At 36.2% G+C, this 26,077-nt stretch overlaps 1 protein-coding gene across 1 annotated transcript in view; it reads left to right on the top strand.

The window, feature by feature from the left end:
* The window catches only part of ABCE1 (ATP binding cassette subfamily E member 1), a 38,069-nt gene extending 12,742 nt beyond the window's left edge, over positions 1-25,327 (top strand). The window contains exons 10-18 of the mRNA XM_030878128.3: positions 4,578-4,699; positions 7,285-7,506; positions 8,516-8,575; positions 8,675-8,733; positions 10,013-10,123; positions 10,215-10,357; positions 10,473-10,595; positions 20,261-20,372; positions 21,944-25,327. Coding sequence (XP_030733988.1) covers positions 4,578-4,699; positions 7,285-7,506; positions 8,516-8,575; positions 8,675-8,733; positions 10,013-10,123; positions 10,215-10,357; positions 10,473-10,595; positions 20,261-20,372; positions 21,944-21,991 — 1,000 coding nt within the window. The 3' untranslated portion in view covers positions 21,992-25,327. The remainder of the gene's footprint in view (positions 1-4,577; positions 4,700-7,284; positions 7,507-8,515; positions 8,576-8,674; positions 8,734-10,012; positions 10,124-10,214; positions 10,358-10,472; positions 10,596-20,260; positions 20,373-21,943) is intronic.
* The last annotated feature ends 750 nt before the right edge of the window (positions 25,328-26,077 follow it).

Below are 26,077 nucleotides of genomic sequence, written 5' to 3'. Positions count from 1 at the left end.
AATGTCACATATATGTGCGTGTTTTCCATCTTGGTTTTTGGAGCTATCCCTTGAACTTACCTTCCTCTATCTAGAAAAGAGATTCTTAATGCAAGATCCATTTATTACCATACCTGTTTCCAGGGAGCCTAAGAATACTCTGTAGTGATATGCAAATTTTGGCATATATGTATGGATTTCTGGGAAGCAGATCCTTAACTTTTACCAGATCCTCAAATGGGTATGTCACTCATACACACAATTTTAGAACAGAGTAATTCCGGTTTCCCAGGTCTTACTGAGCACAAGGGAGGTCTTAAAAATTTCTGTTAAGTAATCACAACGTCCTGTATTTGTAGGGTGCTTTTGTAGTTTGCAGAATTTTTATAGCCATTATCTCATTTGCGCCTTAGTAATCTTATAAGTAAGAATCTTTAGGTGGTATTCCCATTTTGCAGATGAAGATGTTTTAAGGTCAGAAAAGCTAGTTATTTCTAGGTTTCCAATTTATGATATGGCAAGAACCCAGGGCTTTTTTCTGTTCCTCTCTTTAGTAGCTGATTTAATTCATAGCTGATCTTACAACAGAGCAAGAGAAATCCCTAGGGATCAAAAAACCAAAGAGAAAACTGTAAATTACAGGGGAAAAACAAGGATGGCTTTCTTGAGGGGACGTTGCTTGTCTCTAGTAAGTCTTGAGCTTTAACAGCCACTTGTGGGCAAGAAGCAAGGCCTTGTATTGAATTATCACACAAAATGCCGGGACTCTCAAACGACTGCTTTCTCAGCAAAAGAGCAAACACAGGAGGATGTCAAGGAAACATATACCTGTCACTCACTGAGATCCTTGGAAATGGAGGGCTGGCTCCCCTTCAGATCTCTTTAGGGACTGGCAGCTCACATGGATATGGAATTGAAATTTATGTGATCAGGGGAGTCTAAGAACCATCCGTGTTAAGAAAGTAACATAACAAGAGGGCCCTAGAATCTTTAGTTCTGTGATACCTAGATGAAGCAAATATAAAACCACTCTGGAAGCATATGCCCTCAACCCTGGTCACACAGGATTTCTACAGGTAAAGACTCAAGAGCTTTAAGCCCAGGGTTATAAATGATAGGAGGAAATTGTCTACAAATGAGTCAGTAGACACAACAAACAGCAGGATTTAGACTTTCAGGAACTTCGAGTGGCATTCTCAAAGAGACTGTAAAATAATATTTAAAATAATTTAAAACATGAAGATTTAAAACTAAGAATATGATACTACAAAAAAGCAACAGGTAAATGTTTAAAAAACCCAAACAAATCTAGAAATTAAAAGTATAGTCATGACACTGAAAACTCACTGGACAGATTAGACAGGTTAGGTACAACAGAAAAGAGTGTGAGAAACTTGAAAAGTTGGTCTGAGCAAGCTACCAGGATACAGCAGAGAGAGAATAAGATTGAAATACAGAAGGGAGGTTCAGAGACATGGAGAATGGGATAAGAGAGAATAGAATGAGAAGATGATTTACATATGTCTTAATAGGAGTCTGAAAAATAAAGCTATGAAAAGGTCATGGCTGGGTATTTTCCAGAATTGGGAAACTTGACTCCATAGATTCAAGGAGCAAATGATCCATGTACATACCTTGAAGTAAAACTTGGAATATCAGTGGTAAAGAGACAGTCTTAGTTGAGCCAAAGCGTAGCCATAATTTTCACTTCATTCTTAGACCAGGGCATTATGATAGCCTCTTTGGGAGAAGTAAGAGTATAAAATGTCCCAATATTCAGGGACTTCAGGATAAGGTAAATTAAAGAATACATAAGCAGTCAAGTCAGTAGTTCTCAATCCTAATACCTTTTTATAAAACATTTTTATATTCCTTTGTTTTACTGAAATGAATATCATAGATATTGTCTACATTTACACATAATTTTTTTAATACTATATAATGCTTTAACCATAATGAAAAAGCTAAAAGGATGATAATTTACAACCAGGTGACATGTATTTCAATATTCAGCCAAATCACTACATTCTATATTATGAGAGGGCAGTAACCATAGTTGTAAAAGGGATAACATGCCAAAACAGGTTAGATTGACAAAGTGAAGAAAATGATTGTTAGATTTTCTCAGATGTGCTGGGTCTCATTTTTATAGGTATAGGGTCAAAATAAGTTCTTTGTAGTGATAGACTGATAATAAAAAGTTACAGGAAGTATATCTGCATCCTGAAATTCTACAACATATCAAGGCATACATTCAGTCTTTAATGCTGTAAAAAGATTTTGAAGATCATATCCTCCGATAAATAACAAGAAATAGAGGATGGATTAGAGAGGGGAACAGTAATGCGAGAGGAAGATTAAAAACCAACAGATAACCCAAAATTAAGTGTAGGGTGTAAATTTTCATAGCATACATTTCTCATGTTGCAGATTATTGTTTCTTCCCAAACCCTCAGAAAATTAGAGTGGCTCTCCTAAATCTTTTTTAACATTTTGGACTTCTGCATAAGCTCCATTTGAAAGTAGGGAAGGCAGGAGGTGTGACTTATTTTTTTCTTCTTTTCAAAGCACATTAAAAGCCACTAGATAATAACTATGCTGCCTTATACTTGGCCTTGAAGATTTTAATGGTAAAAAAGCAGAGAATTATTCCAGATAATGGAACATTGCCAATAAAGATACCAAGGCAGGATAAATATTGGCCCACTTGGGTGATTTGCCATTTTTATTGATGCTCACCACATTCAACAGTGGGCAAAAGTTTATTTGCATATTAAGAAGGGTGTTCCTACTCTAGAGGTAGAATTGGAGGTGAACCATGAAAGGGTTATGTAGAATTTCAGCAGGTGAGGATTTTAGGCAGGATTTTAGACCATTGAAATGATAGACCACCCTTAGACACACAGGGATAGAAGGGTAGATTATTCAGGAAACAGCAAAGAGCCATTTTTCAGCGTGTCCTATATATAAATGAAATAAAAGAAATACAGATGCTGTGGTTCAGTTGACCAGTTATTCGACTTTACAATATTGTGAAAGCAATACACATTCAGTAGAAACTGTACTTCAAATTTTGAATTTTGATATTTTCCCGGTCTGGCGATAGGCAGTACGATATTATCTTCTGATGCTGGGCAATGACAGCAAGCCACAGCTTCAAGTCAGCCACATGAGCACGAGGGTAAACAGCTGGTACCCTTACAACCATTCTGTTTTTCACTTTCAGTACAGTATTCAATACATTACGTGAGATACTCAACACTTTATTATAAAATAGGCTTTATGTTACATGATTTTGCCCAACTGTAGGCTAATATAAGTGTTCTGAGCACATTTCAGGTAGGCTAGGCTAAGTATGATGTTTGTTAGATTAGGCGTATTAAATGCATTTTCAAATTACGATGGGTTTATCAGGTGTAACCTTATAAATTGAGGAAGATCTATAGTAGCTAAAGTTTTGGAAGGTCTTAAAGTCTGAAGATGTTATGTGTTTCATTTGGAACTGAGAGCCACATCTGGGGACCTGAAGAAAATGAGGTTTGTTAAAAGCCTATAACAATATTGATAGAAATGACAGCCTGAATTAGAATCTAGATAGCGAAAGAAAAGAATGAATTAGACATGCTTCACAATTTAAACAATATATGATTGCAAATAAAATTGAGTCTTTTTTTTATGGGAGTAGTGATTCCATCAATAAAAATATGGCTGGTTAGTTTTTATTTGTACAGGAAGCTGATAAATTAGAATTTTATATAAAGCAGAAACTAACACACCATTGTAAAGCAATTATACTCCAATAAAGATGTTTAAAAAAAAAAAGAATTTTAGGTGTCTGTAGGACATTGCTTTTTGAACATCTTGAGCTAAGTTGAATAGGAATAAGATGCGTAAAAGCTTTATGATTATTATTTGCCTAATAGTTTCTATACTAGCAATACATTTTTCTTACCACTTGAAAAGTCATGTCATAGCCCATCCCATTTATAAAGTGCTCCAGTACACACACTAACCTATTTTCTTTCTTACCGTCACTAGATTTTTATTACCTGTAAAAACATTTTGCTAACGTAGTGTTTTTTGGTATTGTTTCATATCTATTCCTTGTCTCCACAGCTGAAGTGAAAATTCTCAGGTTGAGGATTCTGTTGTATTCTCTGTGCATTCCTTACTACAGCTAGCATGAGACAGGACAAGTAGAAGGGTTTAATGCATAAATTGAAGAGCATAATAAACAGTTTAGAATAGGTCTGATTTAAATCTATTATAATTGTTTCTGCTTTGTAAAGTTTATTTTAAAGTTTATTTTATTAACAAAACATTTATTTCATTTATTCATACACTATTTCATGTTAACTCTTTTCTTTTAGTTTAAGAAAACAATTTGAAATATGAACGTTGATAATGAGTCTTAAAGAAAATGTTTTATAACTTAAGCTTAATATGGTCTTTATGGTTAATTTTTTTAAAATATATGTCTTCCTGAAATTTACACTGTAGTTTTAAAAAAAACTATGTAAAAGTTTTCATTATAATTAAATATTTTAATTATATATATTATATTACATTTTAAAATAAAAATCTATATTGACTTTCAGATATATCATTGTGGTGGAGCATGATCTAAGTGTATTAGACTATCTCTCTGACTTCATCTGCTGTTTATATGGCGTACCAAGTGCTTATGGTGTTGTCACTATGCCTTTTAGTGTAAGAGAAGGTAACTTGAAAAACTTTTCACAATGCTGTATTCTCTTTCACTCTAACGCTTAGAAAATGTATTGCTGTTGATGCTAAGTAGTTAAGTGTTGCTGTCATATTACTTATCCAAAACTCTGGCCTTAAGGAATTTAATCTCACAATAGAATATACATATATAAGGTTATATACATCAGTTGTTAAACATAACCTATGTCTTTTTGTAGAAGTTTTTGTTGTGGGTAAAAATGCCCTATCACTTTCACTATTTATTTGCTACATTAAAAGTTTCTTTTATATTTTGGCCTCTGCAGCATCACTGTACTACTTGTCATGTTCAGCTTTATCTTTGACGGGCCAATACCAGTAGGAAAACTCTTAAAATTGATTTAGTGCTCATCTTGTTTTCATGTCTCAAATTTATCTGTATCCTAAGTTTGTGAAACTAAGACTATACAAAAGTCTAATAAGATAGTTAAGTATATTATAGTCTAGTAAGTGACTAAAATTCTAATAAAATAGCTTAGTAAGTGTATTTTCACTTATTCCTTCTACTTTCAGGAAAGAGGGACTCTCTGGTCTGTTTTCCATGTCTCTTCCCTAAGCAAGTTAGGCAAAAGTAAAAACTAGCCTACCACTAAGTGGCTCTTGAAACAGAATCAGTGCACTCTCTACCTCATACACCTTCTTCCTTTTAATTTCTTTCTTAATTGCGTCCTCATTCCTATTTTTACTTTTTTACATTTCTTCTCTCCAGCTATGCCTTAAGCTGGCAATCTAGAACACCTAAAAGGACTACTTAGTCCATATCTTGAAAAAATACCATATTCTACAAGAATAAGTATTCATGTAGCCTTATAGCTCCCTAGGTTGAACAGGCTCTTTTTTTTTTTTTTAAAGCTGTCTCTTCAAAGAGATTGCTTTTGAGTTACCTAAGAAACTTTTGGAGAAAGAAATTATATTGCATCATACTCTGCATAAAAAGGCAGTGGTATCTTTTAATTTATAAAAAGTGTATAAATAGTTTAAGATGTGGGGAAGGAATTGCTCTCACGTCCCTATCTATACATTTGAGATAGGTAGGTATTTTAAGGGAAAATTTGTGAGATTTCCCAGTTTTCTTTCCAGTAGTCTTAAGAGATGATATCAGAAGCAATTAATGTTTTATTCTCCTCAGTTAGCAAGTATTTATTGAATGCCTACTCTGCCTAAAGTAGTTCTAGAATCACATTGATGATAATGACATGGGTACCTGGCAATCACTTTTCATAATTCCATTTATAGATGCCATGTCTAAAGCCTATGCCAAGAAGTAGTTCCTGGTGAGGTTTTTAATGTACCCTATCTGTTAAAACAATTCAAGTAACAAACTGCACTTAATCTTTCTGCTTTCCTTTAATATACTGAAATTAACACATTATATGTAAAAGCTCTTTATGAACTGTAAAGGAATTTTTGCTTGAACTCATTTTTAAATTGGCAAGAGAGACATTGCAGTATTAATGTATAAAGCTGACTTGTTAGTGTTTTTTCCACAGTCACTTCTCTGAGCTTTCATTTTCTTACCTGGTGAATTAGGCACTTGGACTAAATGGCCACTAAGTTTCCTTCAAGTTTATATTTTTATTTAATTTTTGGTTTTAATCTTTTTAACCCCACATTTGTAATTTTTAAATAGTTTAAGATATAAAAATGCTAATTTGGGCAGAATAAACATCTATTTATTCTGTCAATAAATATTTGTTGAACACCTGCGTTCTAGGCTGAAAAGGCCTAGATGTGGTTCTTAATTGCAGATGACATGAATAATATCCTTAGACTTTCTTTCAAGACCTTCTGGAACTTCACCTACTGTCCTTCTCTTATAAATAGTAAACACTTTAAAAACAGATCTTTTCACTGTTTCCCAAATAATCCACTTTTCCATTTCTGTGCACCTGCCATTGTGGTTCTTAACAGCTGCAGCATGGAGGAATTTTCATGTACAGTATGTTAGTTTACTTTCAGTTATTAAAATCTGTTTAGATAATGGTGTTTTTGTACAGTGAAGCCAAAAAAAAGGTTAATGAAATAGTTTGTTATTATAAATTTCTTTCAAACCTGGGAAGTTAATCTGAAAACAAATGCAGTAAATCATAACTTGAACGTATGGTTATGTCTCCCGTGAAAATGAATATTCGTAACTTAAATCATCTTTAAAAAATTATTGCTCAAACTATTTTAATTTATTTTATGTCAATCTGAAAATATTCCATTTTACCTACTTATCATTTTGTAGAGAAAAATTACAATTTTTTATTTTAAAATACAGAAGAAATGGCATCATAGGCTTTCACATAAAATCTGATGGAAAAAATCTTATAAAAATCACGTAATAATGAAAAGTTATGCTTTGTGTATATAGGCATACATGAATTAAACTTGGCATTAGGTACATGAAACACTGTTGTCACACTGCATGCTATAAATCCACAGAAATTTAAATCTATGCATAGATTGCTCACAAGAGAGCCTAGGGTTTTGGCTTTTACATGATCATTTATTTTTGTGGAAAAAGTTTAGTCTTTAAGTGATCTTTACTAATTTATTTCAATGACTTTCCAACAGGCATAAACATTTTTTTGGATGGCTACGTTCCAACAGAAAACTTGAGATTCAGAGATGCATCACTTGTTTTTAAAGTAGCTGAGACAGCAAATGAAGAAGAAGTTAAAAAGATGTGTATGTATAAATATCCTGGAATGAAGAAAAAGATGGGAGAGTTTGAGCTAGCAATTGTAGCTGGAGAGTTTACAGATTCTGAAATCATGGTGATGTTGGGTGAAAATGGTAAGTTTTCCTTATTTTGTGATATTCGGAAGTTTGTTCTGTTTATCCAGTAACTGAGTGTTAATTACTCCATGAAAAACTTTGACTCAGTTATAGGTCTGGGAGCTGGATTGAATTCCTACATTTCTCAGTGTAGTTCACATTTTGTGACAACATATGATTTAATCTGTCATTTAATCGAGTTCATATTTCTTATTTTGTTTTCATAACCTTCAGTGAGAATAAGATTTTTTCTAAGCTCGTTTTTCTATGTATAAATTGATATGAATAGCACTTATTCATCTTAGAAACTGACTAGGAAGGAAAGGATAAATTGGTAGTTCTGAAGCAGTCTAGTCTAAAATGTTTTTCTTGCATTCCTCCACTTGGAACCTTTCTTAATTTAAATTTAGGCTAATCTAACTTTGTAAATAGTTGTATTATCAACACTTTTTAGTAATAGATTATCGTCATAAATATAGTTATGAGATGAATTTGAGTGCCAAATATCTGGTATGGCTTTCATGATTTTTAGAAAAAGATTTGAATTGTGTACTTACAGCTTACAAAACTGTAGAAGAAAAAAATTTTATGAAGATTGTTGCAATGTATCAGTTTTTAGTTAACAGGAATTTTGAGCTTGGTTGCAATTAAATATTTCATGTAACTGGCCTTTATGATGATGGTATCAACCATAACAATTATTGTCCTGTCTTAACAGTAAATTGTGTGCATTGATATTTTAGCTAAATACGTCTTTCAAGAACTAACCCAAGACTTTATAGACCACTGTTTGTTAAAATGGCCGTCATAAACTCTAGTCTATATTCCTCCTAATTAGTTTAGAATGATACTTGAGAGATGAATCATGAAAGTTCAAGTATTTTTCTACATAACCTTCAGAATTCAGTAGTGTCAGTGTATTTGTTCAAAACTAATTTCTCAGTTAAAACCCAGTAGTACATCAGTGATTTACTGTAAATGTGAAGCATCTTTCAAGTCAATTTCTTGTATGTTGTGTTGTTGCCAGGTACTGGTAAAACGACGTTTATCAGAATGCTTGCTGGGAGACTTAAACCTGATGAAGGAGGTACTGTTGTAATATTGAGTCTTTTTACTCTGTTCCACATAGTAAACTTTAAAGATCTGGGCCGTTTTCAGTGTCTTATTTATTTGTATTACTTTGCAGGGGAAGTACCAGTTTTAAATGTCAGTTATAAGCCACAGAAAATCAGTCCCAAATCAACCGTGAGTTATTCTGTTATTTTGTTATTGAAGAAGAGTTTATATGTATATATACCTAGAGCATTAATCTTACACTATATCAAAAATTTTCTCCAAATTAGTTTCTGTACAGGTGTAATAAGGTGGCTAAGGAAGATCTTAGGACTACTACAGTTCTTTATTCATTTCCACTACTAGGAAACTCTTTTAAAGTCTGTTTGGCATCTTTTTCCAAAATAAATCTTCAAAAACTTAATGTGTTTTGGTGCTGCAAATGACATCAAGAAAGTGAAAAGTTACCCACAGGACTGGAGAAATTATTTGCAAATCATATATTTAATAAGATACTCGTATCCAGAATATATAAAGAACTGTTACAGCTCAATTTTTAAATGGGCAAAGGATTTGAATAGACATTTTTCCAAAGAAAATATACAGATAGCCAATAAACACATGAAGAGATGCACAGCATCGTTAGTCATTAGGGAAATGCAAATCAAAACCACACTGAGAGACCACATAACATCCATTAGAATGACTTAAAGCAGAAAGACTAACAAGTATTGCTGAGGATGCAGAGAAATTAGAACCTCATATGTTGCTGGTGGGAATGAAAAATGGTAGAGCCACTGTTATTCTGTCATAAAAAGAAATAAAACACTGATACATGTTACAATATGGATGAGCCTTAAAACATGAAATTAACCTCCTTTGATTTCTGCAGGTGTTGTAATGAACTTATTAACTACAGTATCTATGCTCACTACTCACTCATGTTGGGAATATTTCAGACGGCATGGCTTACAATGAAAATTTTATCATTGATACTTTCTATAAGCTTAGCTTTTAAGTTCTCAAACTCAGCCCTCTTCTCAAATAACAAGTTAAAAGGCATCTTAAATTTATCCCTGTCATATTATCGTGCATTTTGTGTTAGCTCACAGATTGCCTAAGATTAGTTGATATCCATATTGACCTTTAGAAGTATTCCTAGTCTCTAATGATTTCTTCCCTGAAACATTTATCATTTACTACTTTCAAATTTTAAGATTTTGGTTTTTTTTTTTAACTTGGACATGGTGGGTTTTTAATTTTTAAAGTCTCAAAACATGTCATAGCTGATGGATAAGCATCAAAATACTATCGATATCTGCTGGTGGCAAATTGATACACTTTTGCTATGTAGCTTAACTTTCTCAAGATTCAAAATTAGAGTAGTTCTATACTGAAATAAAATTTCAGTACTTTTCCATTTAAATACTATACTTTTCCATTAAATAATTCCATTTTTCCATTAAATAAGGGAAGTGTTCGCCAGCTACTACATGAAAAGATCAGAGATGCTTACACTCATCCACAATTTGTGACTGATGTAATGAAGCCTCTGCAAATTGAAAACATCATCGATCAAGAGGTACTCTAAAATAATTTTTGTTGTTTTATCATTTTATTATTTTAAAGTTTGGATGTCTCTACATGGTTTACTGAACTTCTTTTGCAAATAGGTGCAAACATTATCTGGTGGTGAACTGCAGCGAGTAGCTTTAGCTCTTTGTTTGGGCAAACCTGCTGATGTCTATTTAATTGACGAACCATCTGCATATTTGGATTCTGAGCAAAGATTGATGGCTGCTCGAGTTGTCAAACGGTAATGTCCCACTCATAAAGAGTATTGCCTGTGATCGTGTGTAGTGGCAGACAAAAGTGCTTAATATAGTGTTTGAATATGATGATATAAAGCTTTTCAAAATCATGTGTTTTAGTTTCATACTCCATGCTAAGAAGACAGCCTTTGTTGTGGAACATGACTTCATCATGGCCACCTATCTAGCAGATCGAGTCATTGTTTTTGATGGTGTTCCATCTAAGAACACACTTGCAAACAGGTAAAACTATTTTCTAAACTAAGTTCCAACACTTAGAAACTTACTTTATTTAGTTATTTATTTCAAGTTGGCTGGCTTTTTTTTTTAATCTTTGTTGGAGTATAATTGCTTTACAATGTTCTGTTAGTTTCTGTTGTACAACAGTTTGTTGTACAACAAACTGAATCAGCTATAAGTATACATATATCCCCTCCCTCTTGAGCCTCCCCCCCCCGTCCTCCCTATCGCACCCCTCTAGGTCATCTCAAAGCATCGAACTGATCTCCCTGTGCTATGCAGCAGCTTCCCACTGGCCATCCATTTTACATTTGGTAGTGTATATATGTCAGTGCTACTCTCTCACTTCGTCCCAGCTTCCTTTTCCCCCCACTATGTCCTCAAGTCCGTTCTCTACGTCTGTGTCTTTATTCCTGTCCTGCCACTAGGTTCATCATTAACGTTTTTTTAGATTCCATATATGTGCATTAGCATACGGTATGTGTTTTTCTCTTTGTGACTTACTTCACTGTATGACAGACTCTAGGTCCATCCACCTCATTACAAATAACTCAGTTTTGTTCCTTTTTATGGCTGAGTAATATTCCATGATATATATGTGCCACATCTTCTTTATCCATTCATCTGTCTATGGACATTTAGATTGCTTCCATATCCTGGCAGTTGTACCACAGTGTTCATTGCAGGAATATTTACATGAATCTTTTTGAATTATGGTTTTCTCAGGGTATATGCCCAGTAGTGGGATTGCTGGGTCATATGGTAGTACTATTTTTAGGTTTTTAAGGAACCTCTATACTGTTCTCTATAGTGGCTGCATCAATTTACAATCCCACCAACAGTGCAAGAGGATTCCCTTTTCTCCACACACTCTCCAGAATTTATTGTTTGTAGATTTTTTGATGATAGCCATTCTGACTGGTGTGAGGTGATTCCTCATTGTGGTTTTGATTTGCATTTCTCTAATAATTAGTGATGTTAAGCATCTTTTCATGTGTTTGTTGACAATCTGTATGTCTTTGGAGAAATGTCTATTTAGGTCTTCTGCCCATTTTTGGATTGGGTTGTTTGTTTTTCTGATACTGAGCTACATGAGCTGCTTGTATATTTTGGAGATTAATCCTTGTCAGTTGCTTCGTTTACAAATATTTTCTTCCATTCTGAGAGTTGTCTTTTTGTCTTGTTTATGGTTTCCTTTGCTGTGCAAAAGCTTTTAAGTTTCATTAGGTCCCATTTGTTTATTTTTGTTTTTATTTCCATTTCTCTAGGAGGTGGGTCAAAAAGGACCTTGCTGTGATTTATGTCATGGAGTGTTCTTCGTATGTTTTCCTCTAAGAGTTTTATAGTGTCTGGCCTTACATTTACGTCTTTAATCCGTTTTGAGTTTCTTTCTGTGTATGGTGTTAGGAAGTGTTCTAATTTCATTCTTTTACATGCAGCTATCCAGTTTTCCCAGCTCCGCTTATTGAAGAGGCTGCTTTTCTCCATCATATATTCTTGCCTCCTTTGTCAAAGATAAGGTGACCATATGTGCGTGGGTTTATCTCTGGGCTTTCTATCCTGTACCATTGATCTATATTTCTGTTTTTGTGCCAGTACCATAGTGTCTTGATTACTGTAGCTTTGTAGTATAGTCTGAAGTCAGGGAGCCTGATTCCTCCAGCTCCGTTTTTCTTTCTTGATTGCTTTGGCTACTCGGGGTCTTTTGTGTTTCCATACAAATTGTGAAATTTTTTGTTCTAGTTCTGTGGAAAATGCCATTGGTAATTTGATGGGGATTGCATTGAATCTGTAGATTGCTTTGGATAGTGTAGTCATTTTCACAATGTTGATTCTTCCAATCCAAGAACATGGTATATCTCTCCATCTGTTTTGTATCTTGATTTCTTTCATCAGTGTCTTGTACTTTTCTGCGTACAGGTCTTTTGCCTACTTAGGTAGGTTTATTCCTAGGTATTCTTTTTGTTGCGATGGTAAGTGGGAGTCTTTCCTTGATTTCTCTTTCTGATTTTTCATTGTTAGTGTACAGGAATGCAAGAGATTTCTGTGCATTAATTTTGTATCCTGCTGCTTTACCAAATTCATTGATTAGCTCTAGTAGTTTTCTGGTGGCATCTTTAAGATTTTCTATGTATAGTGTCATGTTACCTGCAAACAGTGACAGTTTTACTTCTTCTTTTCCAATTTGGATTCCTTTTATTTCTTTTTCTTCTCTGATTGCTGTGGCTAAAACATTCAAAACTATGTTATGTTGAATAATAGTGGTGAGAGTGGGCACCCTTGTCTTGTTCCTGATCTTAGTGGAAATGGTTTCAGTTTTTCGCCATAGAGAATGATGTTTGCTGTGGGTTTGTCATATATGGCTTTTATTATGTTGAGGTAGGTTCCCTCTATGCCCACTTTCTGGAGAGTTTTTATCATAAATGGGTGTTGAATTCTGTCAGAAGCTTTTTCTGCATCTATTGAGATGATCATATGGTTTTTATCCTTCAGTTTGTTAAGATGGTGTTTCACATTGATTGATTTGTGTATGTTGAAGAATCCTTGCATTCCTGAGATAAACCCCACTTGATCATGGTGTATGATCCTTTAGTGTGCTGTTGGATTCTGTTTGCTGGTATTTTGTTGAGGATTTTTGCATCTATGCTCATAAGTGATATTGGCCTGTAATTTTCTTCTTTTGTGACATCTTTGTCTGGTTTTGGTATCAGGGTGATGGTGACCTCAAACAGTGAGTTTGAGAGTGTTGCCCCCTCTGCTATATTTTGGAAGAGTTTGAGAAGGATAGGTGTTAGCTCTTCTCTAAGTGTTTGATAGAATTCGCCTGTGAAGCCATCTGGCCTTGGGCTTTTGTTTGTTGGAGGATTTTTTGTTGTTGTTGTTGTGGTATGCGGGCAGCTCACTGTTGTGGCCTCTTCCGTTGTGGAGCACAGGCGTGCCACGTGGGATCTTCCCAGACCAGGGCACAAACCCGTTTCCCCTGCATTAGCAGGTGGACTCTCAGCCACTGTGCCACCAGGGAACCCCGCTGTTGGAGGATTTTTAATCAGTTTCACTATCAGTACTTGTGATTGGTCTGTTCATGTATTCTATTTCTTCCTGGTTCAGTCTTAGAAGGTTGTACTTTTCTAAGAATTTGTCCATTTCATCCAGGTTGTCCATTTTATTGGCATATAGTTGCTTGTAGTAGTCTCTCATGATCCTTTGTATTTCTGTGGTGTCAGTTGTTACTTCTCCTTTTTCACTTCTAATTCTGTTGACTTGAGTCTACTCCCTTTTTTTCCTGATGAGTCTGGCTAATGGTTTATCAGTTTATCTTCTCAACGAACCAGCTTTTAGTTTTATTGCTCTTTGCTGTTGTTTCCTTCATTTCTTTTTCATTTATTTCTGATCTGATCTTGATGATTTCTTTACTTCTGCTAATTTTGGGTTTTTTTGTTCTTCTTTCTCTAATTGCTTTAGGTGTAAGGGTAGGTTGTTTATTTGATATTTTTCTTGTTTCTTGAGGTAGGATTGTATTGCTATAAACTTCCCTCTTAGAACTGCTTTTGCTCCATCCCATAGGTTTTGGGTCATCGTGCTTCATTGTCATTTGTTTCTAGCTATTTTTTGATTTCCTCTTTGATTTCTTCAGTGATCTCTTGGTTGTTTACTAGCGTATTGTTTAGCCTCCATGTGTTTGTATTTTTTACAGTTTTTTCCCCTGTAATTGATATCTAGTCTCCTAGCATTGTGGTCAGAAAAGATGCTTCATACGATTTCAGTTTTCTTAAATTTACCAAGGCTTGATTTGTGACCCAAGATGTGGTCTATCCTGCAGAACATTCCGTGTGCACTTGAGAAGAAAGTGTATTCCTTTGTTTTTGGATGGAATGACCTATAAATTTCAGTTATGTTCATCTGGTCTAATGTGTCGTTTGAAGCTCATGTTTCCTCATTTATTTTTGTTTGGATGATCTGTCCGTTGGTATAAGTGGGGTGTTAAAGTCCCTTACTATTATTGTGTTACTGTCAATTTCTCCTTGCATGACTGTTAGCATTTGCCTTATGTATTGAGGTGTTCCTATGTTGGGTGCATAAACATTTATAACTGTTATATCTTCTTCTAGGATTGATCCTTTGATCATTATGTGGTGTCCCTCCCTATCTGTTGTAACAGTCTTTATTTATTTTCTTATTTTTTATTTTTAATTTTTTTTGCGGTAAGCAGGCCTGTCACTGTTGTGGCCTCTCCCGTGGTGGAGCACAGGCTCCGGACGCGCAGGCTCAGCGGCCATGGCTCACGGGCCCAGTCGCTCCATGGCATGTGGGATCTTCCTGGACCGGGGCATGAACCCGTGTCCCCTGCATCGGCAGGCGGACTCTCAACCACTGCGCCACCAGGGAAGCCCCAACAGTCTTTATTTTAATGTCTATTTTAACTGATACGTGTATTGCTACTCCAGCTTTCTTTTGATTTCCATTTGTATGTAATATCTTTTTCCATCCCTTCTCTTTCAGTCAGTATGTGTCCCTAGGTCTGAAGTGGGTCTCTTGTAGACAGCATATATGGGTCTTGTTTTGTATCCATTCAGCCAGGCTGTGTCATTTAGTTGGGGCATTTAATCCATTTACATTCAAGGTTATTATCGATATGTATGTTCCTATTACCATTTTCTTAATTGTTCGGGGTTTTTTTTGTGGGTCTTTTTCTTCTTTTTTATTTCTTGCTTAGAAAAGTTTCTTTAGCATTTGCTGCAAAGCTGGTTTCGTGGTGCTGAATTCTTTTAACTTTTGCTTGTCTGTAAAGCTTTTGACTTCTCTGTTGAATCTGAATAAGATCCTTGCTGGGTAGAATAATCTTGGTTGTAGGTTTTACTGTTTCATCACTTTAAGTATATCCTACCACTCCCTTCTGGCCTGTAGAGTTTCTGCTGAAAAATCACCTCACAACCTTATGGGGATTCCTTTGTATGTAATTTTTTGTTTTACCCTAGCTGCTTTTAATATTTTTTCTTTGAATTTAATTTTTGTTAGTTTGATCAATATGTGTCTTGGTGTGTTTCTCCTTGGGTTTATCCTCTATGGGACTCTGTGCTTCCTGGACTTGGGTAACTATTTCCTTTCCCATGTTAGGGAAGTTTTCAACTACAATCTCTTAGAATATTTTCTCAGACCCTTTTTCTTTTCTTCTTCTGGGACCCCTATAACTCGGATGTTGGTGCATTTAGTGTTGTCCTAGAGGTCTCTGAGATTGTCTTCCTTTCATTCTTTTTCTTTACTCTGCTCCTCGGCAGTTACTTCCACCATTTTGTCTTCCAGGTCACTTATCTATTCTTCTGCCTCAGTTATTCTGCTATTGATTCCTTCTAGAGTGTTTTTAATTTCAGTTATTGTGTTGTTCATTACTGTTTGTTTGCTCCTTAGTTCTTCTAGGTCCTTTTTAAATGTTTCTTGTTTCGGTGTCCAGCAGTTTGGATCATCTTTACTGTCATTACTCTGAATTCTTTTTTAGGTAGTTTGCCTATTTCCTTTTCATTTGTTTGGTCTTGTGGGTTTTTAGATGGCTCCTTTGCCTGTAAGATACTTCTGTGTCTTCTCATTTTGTCTAATTTACACTATTTGAGGTCTCCTTTCCCTCGGCTGCAGGGTCGTAGTTCCTCTTGCTTCTGTTCTCTGCCCAGTGGTGTGGTTGGTCCAGTGTCTTGTGTAGGCTTCCTGATGGGAGGGACTGGTGCCTGCGTTCTGGTGGGTGAAGCTGAGTCTTTTCCCTCTGATGAGTAGGGCCGTGTCAGGTGGTATGTTTTGGGGTGTTTGTGAGCTTAGTATGAGTTTAGGTAATCTGTGTGCTGATGGGTGGGTTTGCGTTCCTGTCTTGTTTGTTGTGAGGCGTCCAGTACTGGGAGCTGCTGGCAGTTGGGTGAAGCCGGGTCTTGGATTCAGATAGAGGCCTCTGTGAGAGCTCTCAGAGATTAATCTTCCCTGGGGCTGGGAATTTTGTAGTGGTCCAGCATCCTGGACTCGTTGCTCTCACTCCAGCCTCAGACCCGACTTTTGTTCAAGGGACCAAGACCCCACAAGTCAGTCATCCTGGCAATAAAGGGGATTTAAAAAAAAAAAAGACTAGCAAAACCCCAGACATGGTAAAAAGTATAATCAAACAGAAACAGAAACAAGGAAACATGCACACACACAAAAGAAACAAAACAGAGCCAAGTAAATCAAATAGGAAGAGAACAACCAAACAAACAAAAGAAGCCAAGAATGAAATCAACAATTAAGAAGAAAGTTGACAAAAACCCAAAACAGAGTGCCAACTGAAGAATGAAGCAAAGAAACAAAACAAACTGACAAAAATGATATTAAAAAAACAAAGAAAAAGGGGAAAGAAGACAACAGAAAATCAGTGTAGAAACAGAAATATAAAAAAGACAAAATAGAAAACGTATTAAAAAAGAAAAAGACAAACGAAACCCTGGAGAAATGGTAAAAACAAAATCAAACAAAAAAAACCAGAAACATGGAAACACACACACATGTGAAAGAAACCAAAACAGCCAAATAAAACAAAAAAAGCAAGAGAAAAACCAGACAAATAGAAGAATTTAAAAATGAAATCAAACAATTAGGATTAATACTAACAAAAACACATAACCTAAAAACAAAAGGAAAGCAGTGTGCCCACTGAATAATAAAGCAAGGAAACCGAACAAACCTATAAAAATGATTTAGAAAATAGTAAAATAAAAAGGGAAAAACATAGGACAACAGAAAAGCAAAGAAGAAATGGAAATATTAAACATATATATTGAAGAAAAAAAATTCGGGACAAGAACACAGAACAACAGAAAAGCAAAGTAAAAATATAAATATATACCAAAAAAAGATAAAAATATGTTATAAAACACAGAGATCCCAAAAGACTAAATAAAAATCTAAAACAACAAAACAAAAAAAGAAAGTAAAGCAAGCCAAAAACAAAATAAGAAGCTAGAACCAACAACAGAATGAATCAAAACATAATAAAATTAATAGTAATAATTGTTTCCCTGGGGTCTCTGCTGTCAGGGTCCTTGCACACACCGTGAGCCACAGCCCCCCTCCACCTCCCCAGGAACCCCTCCTCTGTCTCTGGGCTGGTCTCTGGACCTTCTGTGGGCCTGGGGACCCCTCCAGCTCTGATGTGGCCCAGTTCCTGCGTGTGCTGCCCCCAAAGTCCACAGTTGCCAAAGCTGGACTGTTTTCATTTGTGGGAACACTCATCGGTCTACTCAGATATTCCATAGACGCAGGGTCTTCCTAGCTGATCGTGGGGATTTAATCTGCAGCTTGTGCTGCCAGTGGAAAGATTTTCCATCCTCTTCCTTAGTTGCCCCGTCCCTGGGGTTCAGCTTTGGTTTTATCCCCACCTCTGCGTGTGGTCTGCCCGCAGGAGTCTGGTCCTGAGGCTGCCTTGGAGCTCTTGGGTCTGGCCCTGTGAGGACCGGGTGCAGAGGTGGTATGACTGCTTGGATCACGGGAGCCCCAGTGGCACCAAATGCACAGGGGAGCCGGTGGCCATGGGTTCAAGAGATATGGCCCTCGTGAGGGCCTTTTCCGGCGCCCAGCGTAAGGCACCTGAGAGCCAGCCCTGGCCAGGGTTTTTCCGACACCTGGCAGCAGGCACATGAGGGCCAGCTCTGAGGGGGCTTTTTTATGTCTCACAGCCAGCACACAAGAGCCAGCCCTGAGCGGGCTTCTTTTATTGTCGTTGGCAGGCAGCGATATGTGGGGAGAGAGAGGTTACAATAATGGCCCTGCGTGGGACTCAGCAGTAGTGCCCTGCTTCCATGGCAGTGCAGTCTTCCTCCATAGGCATTCCCTGCTGCGGATTTCTTCCCTCCTGTCCCCTCGGTCCGTCTTCCCACAGCCAACAGCACTTCTTGCTCTGGGCCTGTTTTCCAGTCCCCACACACCAGCTCCCAGCCCCCTTGCACACCTGTGAACACACGTCCCAGTCTGGGTCACGTAGGGCCACTGTATGGGCCATGTGTGTATTTCTTACTCTGTCCTGTCTGCTACGGATCAGCAGCTTCACCCTCTTCCAGCAGCCTCAGATGCTTCCCTTCTGTCCCAATCAATTTCCCCGTCATAGAGGTTTCCCCAAATTCGGGAATCTCTCCTCTGCTTCAGTTCCCCCGCCCCAGGATGCAGTCCCATCCGGCTTCCTCTTCTCCTTCTCCCTTCTTTTTTTCCATCCTACCCGGTTATGCAGGGATCTTTATACTCCTTTCCGGTGTCCAAGGTCTTCTGCTAGTTTTTGGCTGGTGTTCTGTGAGAATTGTTGCATCTATGGATGTATTCCTGATGCATCCGTGGAGAGAGATCAACTCCACGTCCACCTACTCTCTGCCATCTTGAATCTCCCCAGAAAATTATTTTAAAATTTCCAGTCAACATATAGACATTAGTCATACTGTTTTCATTTTTAATAAGGAAAGAGAGAACCAGAAATTCTAGAAATGATTTTGTAACTCCCAAGATTATTCATATTCGGTACTGGATGGCCCTGGATAGAATAGCGTTTTTTAGACTATGGTAAACTCCTGACCCAGGGGAATAAGTATGTGGAGCTTTGGGCCCCTCACCTTTTCTTTCAGGTTCAGTTTTGTCTGTTTCATTATTTGGATGCATGATTTGCCCCATTTACACCGCTAGTGGTAAAGCTCACTACACCCCAGATATCTGGTATTAATGTACAGCAGAGTTAAAAATGAATGATTTTACCTCCTCCGTCCCCTTTTTCTCTCATTTTTCCTTATTGGCTTGATTGAGAGTACTTGTAATATAAAGAACTTTCACACTAGTTTATGGGAAATTTTTTTTATGAGAAATTTTTTACACTTTTAGTGCTGAAACCTTATTAGGTTGAACTGTATGAAATTCCTGATATTCAGCCATTTGACCTGTAAAAACAGCAAGTTCATGTGATACCAACATGATGTTTGCTGGTTTAGGGAGGAATGGATTTGCTATTTGAATAATTCATCCAAGGAATAGAAGTACTAAACTTCTTAGAATTCTTTTTTTTTTTTCTATTTAAAATTTATGTATCAATTACTGAAAATAACATAACTTCTTTGAGAGTTAGGGAAATTTTTTAGACTATATAAAGCTACTCAAATAGTGATCCTCCCTTTGTATTTACAAAATGCTTAAAATTCCACATGTATGATATGACTTAACATGATTTAAGAACTAGTTTGGGTGAGAAAAGATGAATAAAGTATAGAAATTTTAAAAGGTGTTACTACTAAACACCATTATGTTGTACATATTGCTTTGTGCCTAATTTCTAACATAAATATTACCTTTTCTGTTAAATTCTCTTCTCCCCTAAATATCTTAGATTTGAAATTCTTAAATTATTTTTCTAAAGCAGTACTTCTCGCTGACTTTCTTTCCAGATCAGAAGCACTTTAAACTGTGTTTGTTTTGCATAAAAATATAGCCAAACAAACTACATAGTCCAAGCAAAGACATTTCTGAATATAGACTTTATAATGTACTGTGACTGTACTGTTATCCAGATGACTTATGATTGGGGAATTAGAGGGAACAGTGATTCGTAATACTCTTCATCCTAAAAAAGTAATTAAACTGGGGGGGTAAAATTCAATCACAACTGATAGATTTTATTTTTCCCCTAGTCCTCAAACACTTTTGGCTGGCATGAATAAATTTTTGTCTCAGCTTGAAATTACATTCAGAAGAGATCCAAACAACTATAGGCCAAGAATAAACAAACTCAATTCAATTAAGGTATGTAGAAAAATTACCTTAAATCACAGATAACTTCTTAGTGTAAATAACTGAAAAGCATGTTTTAAATTGAAGGTTGTGTCATTAAAATCTTAAGTCATTTCATTAATTCTAAGATTCATGTTTTTCACATTTTAGTATCTGATGACATACTTCAGTCTGACAGGCAGCAGTTGTGATGTAGCTGCCATTGCTGCATTGTCTGTTTGAGTTGCACCCACTGTTGTACTGCTTCTGTTGAGTTTGCCATTTAATGTCTTCAAAGAGATTACACTTGAAACAAGTTTTTACAAATACCTTAATCAATATTTCTTACACATTTTATTTTTGTGCACGCAGAAGAGCAACACATGATTAAAATGCATATTTTAAGAGTCTAAACAGACTTCTTCAATGAGCATTAAATCCTAAACAATGAAAAAACATTTTGTCAGTGGTTGTTTTTTCTTTGTAGTATGTAAAATAATTTTGCACCCTACACTTGATACAGTCTGTGAAATGTGTGTTTTTTAGAAGACAAGTCATTTCTTCATCTCTCAAAAAAAGAAAAATGAATGCTAAAAAAGCATTTCTGTGTTTCTGGTATCCCTGCAGTGCTTCTTTAAAATGCTGCTTACATTTCATGGCCCTCTAGCCATTGTCCTTAATACTTAGAAGCTTTAGAAGTATGTTACACATACTGTCCTTTCATATTTGTACTCCTCTAGCTTCGCTACTAAAATGTGTCCTCTTAGAAGGCAGAGACATGGTGCACATCATGTATTCTTAAGCATCTAACATAATATCTGGGTGCCTTTAGCCTTCACTGTATATTTTGTTTATAAATGTTTACTCTCTGGCCAGGATAATGAAATGGCAAGTTTTAAATTAAATTTGAAGAGTTTTCTCAGTTTTGAAAAGCATATTAAGCAGAAGAGAGGAACTAAATGTTAGAACACTTACTATGCACAGCTTAATTTTCATAAGAATTTCTTCTGAAGCATTACAAACACTTTGTGTTGTAGTTTTCTTGGGTAGAGACTTAGATCAGTCCCCAGGTACACTTATCATTTTCTGTATATCCACTCATCCTAGACAGACATACCTCAGTCCTAATAAGGGAGCAAGCAGCTAGGCAAGTAGGTAGTTGGATCATTACTGGCCAGTCTGTAAACTGTGCTGGGAAAAATTATTTTTATATACTTTTTGTGTAATAGGCAGTTCTCAAACTGACAGTGTTACCTTTTTACCAGAAGCTTAAAGTTAAAATGATGAAAATGGAATTTAATAGTTTTTCTGGAAACAGTATTTTATATAACAAAATTTTATATGTTTAAGTATTTTATGTAATGGAATTTAGTGTGAGGTGTGCAGCAGGAAGGTTGTCCAGGCAGTAGGGATGGGTAGCAGAGATAGTAACCTTGCCTTTAAGTAGTGGAACCAGGCATATCCAGAAGCAGCCAGTGAGTGCAGAGGAGGTTGTATAGACACTTAGAAACACTGCTAAGTAATTCTGCAGGTGAAAGTCTACCCTACCCTTACATATAGGAGAATGGTGTTGATTTTTATTGCTTCTCTATTTTATTTTTTAGGATGTAGAACAAAAGAAGAGTGGAAACTACTTTTTCTTGGATGATTAGAGTGAATCTGAGAATATCGATAAGCCATTTATTAAAAGAAACATTTACTGGGATTTTTGTCATATAAAACTTAGATCAGGTTTTATGTCCCACATGCTCTGGAGATTGAAGTATAATTTACTTACTGTAACATAAAGCCAGTTGTGTTTTAAATTGTAGTCTGAATACGGCAAATGCCACTTTTCTGTTCTTGATGATAAGGCCCTTTTTGTGCGTAACATTCTAAAATGAAGACATTTCAGGCTATACAAATTACCTCCAAGTTTTCATGATGTATGGGAAGATATTCAGTAGGTGTACAGGTACCAAATGCTGAGCAGTGTTGCCCCCTTTTAAAAATCTTGAAAAAGGTTTCTGTACTTACATGGTTTGCCAGGTATGCCACTATAATGAAACTGCCCTTATTTTAAAAGACGGTCGATGATGCCACTGATGAAATTTGATAAATAAACATCAGGATTATATATATATTTGTTTTCAGTCTTTGCATTAAATTGTCAATGTGTTTAGACTTTCAAAGGAAGATTATCTGCCACAGAACACCACTGCTGGGAAAAGACTATTACCGACTTAAGCATTGTTGACAATGTTTTTGGTGCTTTTGAATATCTTTAGCAAAAAAAATCATTTCAACACCCCCCCCCCAAAATAATAAATCCTAACTTTACTCTGAATTAGATGTAGCATTTCATAAGATTCTATATTCTGTAATTATTCTCAAGGTAATGTCATTCTATAAACATACCTTTATGTAATCACTGATCAAGATTTTGGAAAAAGCATTTTAAAGAATATTTGTTTCCTTTAAAAATACAGTACAGGTTCAAAATCTTTAGAGTTGGTCCCTAAGCATCTGTGTATTTTTAAACTTCCAGAGATTTCTGATGGGCAGCCAAGGACTGTGAGCCACTTAACCTAAAGGCAACATTAACGCAACGCGGTCCCCAGATAGCAATACAGAGTATCCCTTGGTACCAAATATATTCATTTCCAGGTTTGGATATAAAGGATATTATCTATTTGACTTTTTTTTCTTAGTTTTGGATGGTGTGTAGCTGGAGTTCTAAAGACTTATCCAAATTTCTTGAACAGTGGGATACCTGTAGTGTAAAACCACTTTCAATTATACTTCTGCCTAATGCGCTGAGCTGGAACTAACTTATACTACAAGTGAGGAAAAGAGTTTAGGAAAATTAGAAATTATTGAACAAACTTTTAGAGCTTCTTGAAACAATAGAAGCTTTAATTAATATGCAAACAGTGGATAGAAAGTATGGTTTAACTAAGCCCCATTAGGCCTTTTAAAAATACTGCTTTATCTGAGTAATCCATAAATACATGTCTGTTGTGAAATTTTCAAATATTACAGAAATACATGGAATAGAGTTATGATTTCCCTTTATTTTACCCTCCCAAATGTTACCAGTGTTTATGTTTAATAATATATATCCTTTCATGCTTTTTTCTGTGCACTTAACTGTGAATATGTAAAGGGTTTGTTTTGTACATAAATGGGATTATACTAAAATAAGTATTGCCTATTTTTAAAGATAGGTTAAATTTGTGAATCATTATTTCAAATGTATCGAATAAAATAAGACAAACGCTGTTTTTATTTACTGATTCTGTATTATGTCCTTAAAATATTTGTATTATAAGAGCACAGTTCTTTCTACTTACTGCTGATAAAATATGTATCAATTGTATTATTTTGCATGTAAATGAAAATTTTAAAACAGATTTACATGTTACTTAAAATTTTGTATAGCAGTAGAAAAGGACTTAAAATTGTTAACACAAGGAAAAGGTTTTTTTTTATAAAATCTGTTACCAACTCAAATACATGAATGCAGATGTTAGCTTTTGAAAAGAATGAAACTGCTCAGTATATCCTGATTAGAAAAAATCTCTAAGCAAAAAAGCATGGTGCAACATAATTTATTATAATACACCACTGTTTATATGAAAATATACAAAATACTAAAATACACAAAAGGATACTCAAGAAAGTTAATGCTTTTGGGAAGGATAACTTGATGGTTAAGAACAGCGAATAAAGGAGACATATATTATACAGCCATTACCTTTTGAATTTAAATTTTGTACATATAAATTGTTTATAGTCAACCTAGTGTGCAGCAGTCTTTACAAAAAGTGTATGTATGTAATTAATTTAAGTTAACCTGATTTTACACCATAGCATCTTGAAGTCGTCCAGTGCTTTCTCTCTTGCTTACAGATTCAATGTGCAGTTTGGTGTCTGGCATTTGTTTGCCTACTGTATCGAAGGAATGAGTCTACATAGAGGTTCTTTGTTTCTGTAGAAAGAATGGATACTTAGTTGGTTCTGTAATTTCACTCATTCATTTAGATACACATATGTCAAGCCCTCAACCCCAGTGCCTGGTGTATTGTGAGCACCACGTGGTTCAGAAGAGAAATAGTTCTGGGTGGGAGCTACATGAAGGAGGCAGCTCCCAGGGAAAGGAGCACCTGTAATGACAAAAATGGTAAAATCATGTGAACCAGAACACAGGTCAGAGACAAGTCAGCATGCGCACTGAAGAGCTTAGTGAGAGGAAAGGGTAATACAGGCAGATTGTAGTGGATAGTTCCAGCTCCCAACCCTGCATGTGCCCAAGTCTGTCTCCTGTATCTACAAGTTTTCAGCTAATGAGACTGGCAACCATGACCATCTGTCCCTTCTCGTGGAGCAGAGCATTAGTGTCGCTTCGTGTCTGTGCCCTCTGGTTTCTGGTCTCCATTTTTGGCTCCTGATTTCTGAACATATCATAGAAAATTGCAAGGAACTAAGTTACACAGTAACAGGCACATCCCTAGATAGGCATAGCATTACTTTGTTTCTTACTCTACCCAAAGGCGTTTAATCCAAAACCAAGGTTTTCATTTAAAAGAAACTAGTGGACTTGCCTGGTGGCACAGTAGTTAAGAATCCACCTGCCAATGCAGGGAACACGGATTGGAGCCCTGGTCCAGGAAGATCCCACGTGCTGCGGAGCAACTAATAAGCCCATGCGCCACAACTACTGAGCCTGCACTCCTAGAGCCCGTGCTCCACAAGGGCCGCCACCGCAATGAGAAGCCCGTGCACCGCAACGCAGAGTAGACCCTGCTCACCGCAAACTAGAGAAAGCCTGCGCACAGCAACCAACACCCAACGTAGCCAAAGATAAATAAATTTATTTTTTAAAAATGAAACTAGCTTACAGAATTTTTTGAACTCGGAGGATCTAGAAAACTCTTGATGTTCATACCAACAACTGTAGCTTCACTATTCTGAGGAGTGCATGATTCACTTTTGGAAAAGCTTATAAATTGTGGTCCGTGAAGGGAAGTTGTGTTTACTTTCTCTTTTGCAGTTTATTTACATCCTCATATCATTCCCTAGACCTGCACTTGAGTCAACAAGTGAAAGTAAAACAAATATACTCAAAATGAAAAGCAGACCATTCTGCTTTTCTCTGAAAACTTTTAAAGAAACCCGGCATGGGACACTTCTTGTGGCCCACTGCTCAGCCGGTCTCACCTTATCCATCCACATCGAGTGGCCAGTTCTGCAAGGGCTTCAGCCAGCATCAGCAGACATCTTGCTTGCTTTCTTCCCTATCAACTCCGTGGGAAGAGGTGCTGGCACTCAACACAGCTAACAGAGAAATGCTTCCCCCTTTTCCTCCTTCCTTTCTCCCTCTGATCCCTCCAAGGTTCTGTGATAGTTCACTCACCTTCTCAGGCAGCCCCAAACTGGCCTATAGGACTTGGGATACCCCTTCCCAGCTTGCTGCCCCGGCACCTAAGTCACCTGTCTCTCAAACCCTGTGCTGAATGAAGCCTTTGTTTCAGGCTCTGCTTCCTGAGAAAGCCACTCGGAGAAAGTCCAGAGTAGGTTAAATGAGTATTGACTAGCAATATTCTTAGGCGACTTGATTTAACGAAGAAATATAGCCTTAAGAAACTTGGATTTTCAAAGTATTTAAGTATACGTGCTACCTCCGTTTTCAAATAAAACTTTCAGTGTTTTATTTAACTTAAAAAAACGGAGTCATTTATAAATTATTCTTATTCTAC

This window comes from Globicephala melas, chromosome 5 (genome assembly GCF_963455315.2).
Source record: "Globicephala melas chromosome 5, mGloMel1.2, whole genome shotgun sequence".
In the NCBI taxonomy this organism is placed as follows: Eukaryota; Metazoa; Chordata; class Mammalia; order Artiodactyla; family Delphinidae; genus Globicephala; species Globicephala melas.
Note: the sequence above shows the minus strand (reverse complement) of the source record. Positions and strands in the feature narration are given on the sequence as shown.